The 9,476-nt window shown below is 37.8% G+C and overlaps 2 protein-coding genes and 1 pseudogene across 2 annotated transcripts in view; 1 reads left to right on the top strand and 2 right to left on the bottom strand.

The window, feature by feature from the left end:
* LOC104719951 (pre-mRNA-splicing factor SLU7-A-like) overlaps positions 1-3,167 on the bottom strand; it is a 7,073-nt gene extending 3,906 nt beyond the window's left edge. Inside the window, exons 1-4 of the mRNA XM_010437930.2 lie at positions 3,152-3,167; positions 2,665-2,828; positions 1,881-2,546; positions 1,361-1,765 (exon numbers count right to left, since the gene is read on the bottom strand). Of these exons, the coding sequence (XP_010436232.1) occupies positions 1,361-1,765; positions 1,881-2,546; positions 2,665-2,828; positions 3,152-3,167 (1,251 nt within the window). The remainder of the gene's footprint in view (positions 1-1,360; positions 1,766-1,880; positions 2,547-2,664; positions 2,829-3,151) is intronic.
* LOC104716430 (cell division cycle-associated protein 7-like) lies at positions 4,568-6,747 on the top strand. Its single transcript, XM_010433805.2, has 5 exons — positions 4,568-4,957; positions 5,240-5,482; positions 5,571-5,657; positions 5,797-5,926; positions 6,031-6,747. The coding sequence occupies exons 1-5, from the start codon at positions 4,677-4,679 to the stop codon at positions 6,517-6,519; spliced, it is 1,230 nt and encodes a 409-aa protein (XP_010432107.1). The 5' UTR covers positions 4,568-4,676; the 3' UTR covers positions 6,520-6,747.
* On the bottom strand, positions 6,608-8,949 carry LOC104719949 (annotated as a pseudogene).

Raw genomic sequence — 9,476 nt, 5'->3', positions numbered from 1 at the left:
GCTCTAAAGCAAATCCTAATAAGAAAAAGAGAGAAGCGTACTCAATCTGAAGCAGGAGTTTCTGAGAATCGGGATGAAGATCGGCCCACTTGGTACTGTAATTGGCCGGAGCTTTATCGTTGGTGAAGAGATACAGCTGCTGCACTTGCTGCTGCTGTTGCTGATTCTGTAGTTGTTGTTGTTGCTGCTGCTGGAACTGTTGCGGCTGAATCAACGACGTTTGCTGCGGTTGTTGCTGCTGCTGGGGTTGCGAGAAGAAGGAACCGCTCTGCTGCGGCTGAAACGTCTGTTGCGGAGTTTGAAACAGCGGCTGAGGCGTCTGCTGTTGCTGTGGGGTAGAGAACATATTACCGAACGACATTGCTTTGATAAAACCGACGGCGAATCAAATCTAGGGTTTCTATTCGCCGGCGACGATTTGGAGTTGCGCAAAAGATTCAAAACCCCCCTCTCTCTCGTTAAAAACTTAAGTGGTGACGGGATAGAAAATTGATAAATTAATAGTCTTAATTCCACTTTTTAACAAACTTGGAGGGTTCTTTTGTAAAAAAGGAAACATTTACTAGTTTATGCAGATTAGTTTATAAACACAACTTGATGAAAAAAAAAAAAAGTTTAATTTTATCTGTAGTTTCTTTTATACGTGTTGTTAAATCATAATTTGTCCTATGTTTGTATACTGATGAATCTTTGTGTGGCCAGAGAGGAATAGTAATTGTTGTTAACAATGAAAACGTAACAAAGGTTTCTTCAGGTTATATGGTGAAAAAGGGATCAGCCGAGGAAATCTTTCCTTGGATCCTCGTGGTGAACTCTCTTCATCCTGTAAGCTTCCATCTCTTCTGGAGTCACATCGTTGGTGTATTCCACATTGTATTTGCGCTTCCTCTCGTTTTTCTCTTCCTTCCTACTCAAATCCTCCTGCACACAAACAAACAATACGTCAGATATAAATCTTGCAGGGCCAAGATTGCCGTATACGTCTTGGGTAAAGAGAGAAAAATATGAACTGAAACTATGGCATCTATTTTCACCTTTCTAAGAGCATTAGCTAGTGCCTCCTCGTTCAATTCCAAATCTTCAGAAGTATCGGTTCCCCATGTGGCCATTCTCTTCTCTTCAACCTTCTTTGGGCTCTCTGATCACCAATATATAAAACCAAAAATGTCAATGGCGTTACAAAACAAAAAGCAATAACAGAGTAAGAGAATAGAAGGAAAAAATGCAAAGTCAACAACACAAACCTTCAGAAGCTTCTTTGCGAGCAATGTTAGCCTTCATCAGATCAAGGGACGCCTCTGCAGCTTCGATTCCAGCAGAACCAGTGCAATAGCTGTTGCGAATGGTTTGCTGGCAACACTTGTATCCCCCATTGGTGATCTTTCCACCAAGAACCCCAAACACTTGTGTGATTGTTAGTATGAACATCTTCTTCATATTTACTTTTGGGAATTATTACCACCTCTTGGCCTTTTATAACCCTCCCTGCTCTGTCATACTCAACTTGTCTTTCGCTTTGGCCAAGCAAAAGCTCCATAGGAATTTCATCTCTTGTAGCTGCATCCCCATACTTTTCCATGATTGTTTGCTTTGTCTGAGACTTGAGTTTGTCCTTTCCAGCCTTAAAGTTCCTGTAGAGCAATTCAGCTTGGGATGGAGCCGCTTGCATATGCATGTCCTGTCCCTTGTCAAATGCTTCCCATGAATGAACGTTTAGCTGTTTGAAATCTAGAGCTTGGCCACTGTTTCTATAGTGATTATCTCCCTGGATACATGATAAGAAAAGAATAAAAAAAAGTTAGTTGGTATTCCAAAGATTTCATCAAAGTATGTATAAGGCACAACTATACAAGATTCACGATTGATCAGGAGCAACTAACCAGATAGAACTTATCATTTGGATCTGCATCTGGAAGTGGATCTTCACGCATAGATCGAGTTTTTGGGTCATAATGAGCAGAGTTGAGATCAAGGTTGAGTAGGTATTTTGCAGGGTCTTCTCTGATACGCAGATTCCTTACAGTTCCTGTGCTACCACCACCAGTTGTACGAACACGTTTCTCAACCTTTGCAAAATCCGTCTGCTTGCTCTCATCAACCTTGGCTTCATCAACTCTTAACTCGTCATCTTCTTCCTCGCCATCACTGGTTGCACCATCACCACCGTTTTTGTTAAGCTTTTCCTCTAGTTTCTTAAGTTTCTGCTCCTTGAGATACTTCTTTCGTGCCTCATCTTTTGCTTCATAACTAGCCACCACATGACGGTAAGATGAAGGGTCATAACCATTCCACCGGTCCCTCTTCCCATCGTAGTCCAATTCAAAGCTCTCGATTTTCTCATCAGGTGCAATGTACATGTTTGTGTATTTTGCTCCAATCTTGCGAGGCCTATCCATACATGCTTTTACATCGTGCGTCATTGCGCCACAGTTTTTACACCCTCCCTTACGGTATTTCTCGGCTTGATGGATCTTTGCACCTCTATCATACCATATCTTTTTGCGACCGACGGAATCAACTTTCCAATTCTTTTGATGCTTCAAACTCTGTAAACACAACAGAGAGAAAAACAGAGTATTCAGTATGCATGTTCTAACACAACAACATGAGACAATGCAGAGAGAAAGCAAGTGATGAAAGAAACATGGAAGAATCTGAACTTACGGGTTTTTCAGACTTGAGATACCATGGAGCAGATGACATATACTGAGGAATGTGAGGGTTGATTTCTTTTCCATCCTCGTCAACCTCAGCGGGAGCAAGCCCGGCTTTACGAGCTTCCTCTAATTCTATTTGCTTCCTATGATCTTCCCTAGACTTGAAAGCAACTGCAGATCCCATAGAAACATATACATCAGCAAACATTCAAAAACTGAACAAAATACAAGTAAGTACAGAACAATAACAAAACCCTAATACTACTTGAAAAGAAATAACGAAGGAACTTGTAATTGTAAACATAGACGAAAACCAGCAAAAGCACCAACATAAGTTTAATTGAGACATAAAACTGGATCTAATCAACACCAGAGCAGTAAAAACAAAACCCTAACTTGCTCATAGAATCCAGATTCTTGATCACCAACGTATATTAACAGCCAAATCAAGAACTAGGTTTGTAGAACAAAAAATTGAAGGAATCGTGGTGTACCTGAAGCTGTAGCCATGGTGATTACGATCGTCAAGCTTCGACTCAATCAAAAGAAGAGAATACGAAAGAAAGAAGCAGCGATCGTTATATATAAAAGCGAAATCTGTGGAAAAAAAAAAGAAAAAAGAATGGCGGCTAATCCTTCGTTACACAAATTTGGATTTGATCACTATGGGCCGTTATTGGTTTCTTACAGGCCCATTTATTTAGAAAACTCATCATTTTTTTTGAAAGCCCAAAGACCCCAAATAACACCTCTTGCTATCATCTTGTGTAAAAAGTTATTAATTTTACTTTTTTTTTTTGAAAAAGGGTAAATTATTATTTTTTACAACAGAACAAAATTATGTAAAATACCAAAATACATATTTATAAGATAATTAGGCAAAAATCACATTTATGCATGGTTAAAAAATAATGATATTAGTAATAATTAAACAATATTTATAGGTAATTAATTACCATATTTCAATTCTATTTACAGCTGGATGATAAATATGGTAATTAATTAATTTACCATATTCTAATCCCCTATATATTAAAAAAGAAACACTCTCACAAAAAAAGCTGATGTGTAGCGCTCACAGAACTCATGTAACCTTTTTAATAAATATCTTTACTTTTCATTGTTATTTACATAAACATGTCACTAGAATATTATGAGCCAATATTTTTTCTATTAGTTTTTAAATATGAAAGATTTAATCAACTATTAAATCCGAAAATATATTTAATTATTATTTTCATAACTTATTTACTTATTCAAAGTAAATTACATTTCACAAACCAGAGAAAAAACTATTTATTTATTTATCACTTTTATCGTTTTTCTCATTGCATTTTTAAACTTAGGATTAGTTTAAATTAAATTAATTAGTTTAAAAATATTGTTTTATCTATTTAATGGTATAGTGATATAGTTAATAATGTGAAACAAAAAATACGTGAAATTGATATTTAGAAATAGAAAAAGACATCAAAACTTTCTACACCACCTCAAAATTCTTTTCCAAGTTTAATTATTTCATGGGTGAAACGTATTTTATAGAAAATAAACACAAATTTGAATAAACAAAAATAACTTTACTTACATATTTTATTTTATACAAACGAATCTTAAATCTCAAATAATAATTTACTCATAAAATTTTATTTAAATCGATTTTTTCCGCAAATAGTACGGGTTAATACCTAGTTCTATTTTACAGCTGTATGCCTGTATGAAATTATGCATGATAAATATTTATGGGTAATTGATTTACCATATTCCAATTACCTATATAATAGTAAAAAGGTAAAAAAAAAAAATTTGAATTTGAAAAGAGTAAATAAACCCGACCGTTGCTATTCCTCTTCAGTCAGTCACTCACTCACTAAAGTAAATTAAAAAAAAAAAAAAAATCTCACCTTGGGAAAACCATTTCTTCTTCTTCTTCTTCTTCTTCTTCTTCTCTAGAGATCCAAAGAGATACAGAGAAGGAAAGAAGAGAACTTTGAAACTAAAATCAGTTCAAATCAGGTCACAATGCCTACGTTGAGAACGAGAGCTAAATGTTCGATTCCCACCACAAACCCTAATCCAACCGTCGGAGGAGGAGGAGACCCAAATGTCTCCTCCGTCTACGAGAAATGCAGAGAAGACAGGATCAAGGAGAATCTTCAGAGGATGAAGAGTCTCGGAATCGTAGATCTCTCCCTCAAACTCAAATCCGATACCCGACCAGCCAAAAGGCGTTACGGTTGTAAATCCCCCCGAGACACTCCTCCTCTTCAGCTTTCTTCAGTCTCCACCAGACGATCCTCAAGGTAATCATCTCATGAATTCTCTCGATTTTTCTTTATTCACATTGCAGAAATTGGGGTTTTTTTTCGGAGAAATTTAGGGTTTTTGAGTAGAATTCAGGCTTTATCATTTCGTTATTTTGTCATTGTTTCGTCAGATTGAAGCATACTCTGAGGTCCCCGAGTTAATATCTTCGTTTTTCAATCTCTGTGTTCTGTTTTCATTGTTCAACAGTAAAGTAGGGTTTTTTTCAGTAGAAATTAGGGATTTTTATCCCACTTATATACTGTTTGTGGTCTTCACAGATTGAAGAATGCTACGTCAGTTACCTATGCTGAGGAACCTGAAGTGAAGAGGGGTAAAAAAGCTTCTAAAGATGAGATTGTTATGTGGGTAGGAGAAGGAGTAAGGCCAGAGATCTACACTGACGAACATGAGAAACTGCTAGGTAACACTGAACGAACTTGGGAGCTTTTTGTCGATGGTTACGACAAAGATGGGAAACGCATTTATGATCCTGTTAGAGGAAAGACTTGCCACCAGTGCAGGTTTGTGCAATTGGCTATTTTAACTCTGAAAAAAATGTAGCTTCATTCTGTTAGATTTGAGGCAATTGTGTTCCTGCGGATTTTGCAGGCAGAAGACCCTCGGTTATCATACCAAATGCAGCGAATGTAATCCATCCGTCCGAGGTCAATTCTGTGGAGATTGTTTATACATGAGGTACAGTAGCCTTCATGGCACCAACCTTGTCTGTTTTTTTTGTTGAGAATTTAGTTAGCAATTGAGAGTATCGTGCTTTGTTCAGTAAAACGAGGATTTGTCCTGAATGTTTGCAATTTCTGTTTTGGTGTTTGAACAGATATGGAGAACATGTTCTTGAAGCTCTGGAAAACGTGAATTGGATTTGTCCAGTCTGTCGCGGGATCTGCAACTGCAGTTTATGTCGTACACAAAAAGGGTGGCTCCCAACTGGTGCAGCTTACAGGAAGGTAGCAAATTTTGATGATTCTATCCATTGTGCAACATCTGATTTTGATTCCTTGGATACATTCAAAAGTTAATGGCTTTTCCCATGACTTCTTTTTGTTGTCAGATACTTAAACTCGGGTACAAGTCTGTTGCACATTATCTGATTCAAACCAACAAGCAGTCGGAAACAAGTGAGGATGATGAAACTGATGCCGCTGAAGATAATCAAGCTTCTGCAAAGAGATCGCTTTCTTTCAAAGAAGCAAAGGAACCTGCGGAAGACGATCATCTCCTTCTGTCGATTACTGATGGGCTTCGAGACGTTGATAATGATGAGGATGGCACAAACAAGAATCCGGATTCAGCTAGAAAGTCATTGGGCTTCTTGTCTTCTGGGGACAATCAAACTTCAGTGAATGATGTTCAAGTGCTAGGCGGTGGTGTCAAGGCATTGGATGTGAACGAGATGGATCCAGGAACTCCTGTGATCATCAACCTTGAGGCTCAATGTAAAGGGAACCGAGAAAACATAAGCAAGAGGAAACTGGCTGTTGAACCAAACCCGAACAGTATCGGTGGAAGACTGAGACAGCGTCGTAAGAGTCAAGTTTGAAAGGAAGAGAGAAGTTTGAGAAGACTATATGGATGGAACTCTGCTTTTACCTGTCTTTGTATGATCAGGCTCATCACAATTGAAGCTCTTTTTTTAACTTTCTATCGGAGTAAACATGGATCATGTAAGCACTTGACGGCTTGTCAAATTTTGTGTTTTGTTGCTGTTGGTGATGATCTCATGTAATGGATGTTAAGTAGCATGGTTTATAAAGACAAGCTTCACTCACAGTACCACAGGGCCGTGTCCCGTGTGCTACTAGAGAATCCCCTTACCGACCCATCTTAATATCTACCAGTCTTCTTATTTGATGAAGAGTCGAAACATTTGATTTTGTTCTGTTTCTTAGCTTTCCACCATTTATATAGAAACAAACAATCCAATAACGAACTTAATTAGAGCCAAACTCTAAGTTCCAACGTTCAAGCTCTTCCCGTTTGCTTTTTACTCAAGCTGAGCCTCAATCACTGCCATCGATTTCCAAAAACCATCATATCTTAGTGGTTTCATACTAAATTTGCTTGGATGGTAAGAATATCTGCACTGAGTCTCTGATAGGCATCATTGCAGCTTCTTCACACAATGCTTGGACTTTGGAGATCACTTCCTGAGTAACCTGTAAAATAAGGAAGTTTACTAAGCTTATTAGTTACTTGACTCGAAACTGTAACACTTCTACTGGTAATAACTAATCTGTGTTTCTTATACAGAACTTGCCTTCGGTTTCTCTGACGATTTTATCAATGTCGCTACCGGATAAAGAGTGAGGCTGCCTCTTCAGTTTAGTTTTAGAAAGTCAAATTTCTCGCGTTCGAATCCGGCAATGGTACATACATTCTCTTCACCTAACAAAGTGATAAAAATGGATATAATCAGATACTTTCCTTAGCAACTGGTGGGTATGAAAATCCTGGTGACGATAATGTTCTTACCAAACTCCTAAGCACTGCATCATCCAACAACTCCAGTGGCTTGTTAGTAGTAGCTCCTGCAAATAAACATTACATCCAAGTAAATGATTAGGGCAAGGAAAAACAGAATATATAAGCCCAACTGATACTCAGAGATGCACATAGAGTGAACATTTGGTTCGATAAAGACTAAATTAGTTGGAATCATATCAATGACAATAACCAAATCATCATGATTAGAAGTCACGCCATCAAACTGGATAAGGAATTCTGATTTCAACCTTCTGCTTGCTTCATTCAAACTGATCGACCTTGTTAACATTATACTCTCTCTCTGTGAACCAGAGTAAAACATATTCTACCCACCAAGTGACACTTCGGTCAAATATAACTTATATGGTATTATTGTCCAGAGCTCAGGTAAGAAGGGCCTCCCTGCCTAATTAACTTAGAAGACAGGAAAGGGGAAAAAGTACATACTTGATCCGTAAATATCACAGAAGGTTGCCTGGATATTGCAATTTGAAACAGCTTTTTAACTAGCATTTCAGCCTCACCCACCTGGAATCAGTACAGCAAAATCAGTTAGTCAGTTTGAATTGTAAAAAAATATTTCAACAAGCCTTAGACAGTGAGAGAAGTACACACCCATTTTGAAGTCAAAGAAGATGCTGAGACATTGAAAAACGTGGCATTTGACTCAACAGCTACTGCCTTGGCAAGCATTGTTTTTGCATTTCCAGGTGGCCCTAAAGAGAAGCAGACCTGAAATGAAGAAATTTTACAAAAGATGACACTGGAGAAGATCAATAAAAAACCAAACTTACAAATTTTACCTTTCACTGGTCTCCCAATCTCTTCGTTTTGCCGGTGGTAATATAACCATCTCCAGTAAAGCTTGTTTAGCTCCATCAAGTCCAGCTGCAATAATTAAGCATAAGTGTGTTTCCACATACTGCACCAAAAAGGGAAACAAGATGACAAGCATAACAATAACACTCACCTACATCACCATTGTTTGTGTTTATGACCGTGGACATTTCCAGATTATTTCACAGGTTTTGGGATTGTAGCAGCATTTTAGTGTTCTTTGCCATTGCAACGCCACCACCTCTTGGAGCTGGAGTCTTATGTGATGGACTTCTTCTATACCTTGACGTTGTAGAGGAAACTGAAGCTGAAGATGGAGATGCTCCGGGTTCCCTACATATATAAGGATCAAAAAGACGATTTTAGTATACAATTAATGCCTTAACAAATTCAGTGAAGCAATAAAACTTGTCCCTTCTTCAAAACCATCAAATTCAAGAAAAAAAAATACAATAAAAAAATTCTTTCAAGAATAATTTTACTATGCATACATCAAATTCAAAATATCAAGTTTAGTAAGCACTTTGATCTAGCTTGAGACATAAATGAATAAAAGCTGAAAACTACATGATCACATGCATGGACACGGAAATATAATATGTGCACATACTTATAACTCACCTGCTGTGTCAATCATGTCGTCCACCATTACAGACTTCTAACTCACCTGCTAAGTCAAATATGCCACAAGCTTGGCTGCAATAGATTCATGTCCTTGAGTCTGCAAAAAAATTGAAAAGTCTGTTAGCCATCAACGAGAAAGTAAATAGGGCCACCGAAATGAAACAAGTGACAAACTCAAATCACATCACCTTACACTCTCTGGCAGCTGAACATAGATGTCACCATCAGCAAAACGTTTAATCTTTGATTCTCCCAAACAGCAAGAGTAAAAACATCCAATGGAATAAACAAGGACAAGATCACAAATCAGTTTTTTCCTAATCGTTTCAAACTACGGAAGAAGTACGAAGGTAAGAAAGAACCTGAGCTAAGGCAGGATTAGCAATGCCAGAAGTACAAATGGTGTGGTGTTCTTACAAACTTGCGGGAATGGTGTCTCCTGTAAGCAGATGGAAACTGAAGGAGTTTGGGCCGTCGAACTTGTACGGGATCTCGCTAGAAAAACATTGCATTAGCTGGCATGATTCCTTCAACCGCAACAGCCTGAAAACG

Source organism: Camelina sativa, chromosome 10 (assembly GCF_000633955.1).
Source record: "Camelina sativa cultivar DH55 chromosome 10, Cs, whole genome shotgun sequence".
Classification (NCBI taxonomy): Eukaryota; Viridiplantae; Streptophyta; class Magnoliopsida; order Brassicales; family Brassicaceae; genus Camelina; species Camelina sativa.
The sequence above is the reverse complement of the archived record's forward strand: the minus strand, read 5'-3'. Positions and strand labels throughout refer to the sequence as shown.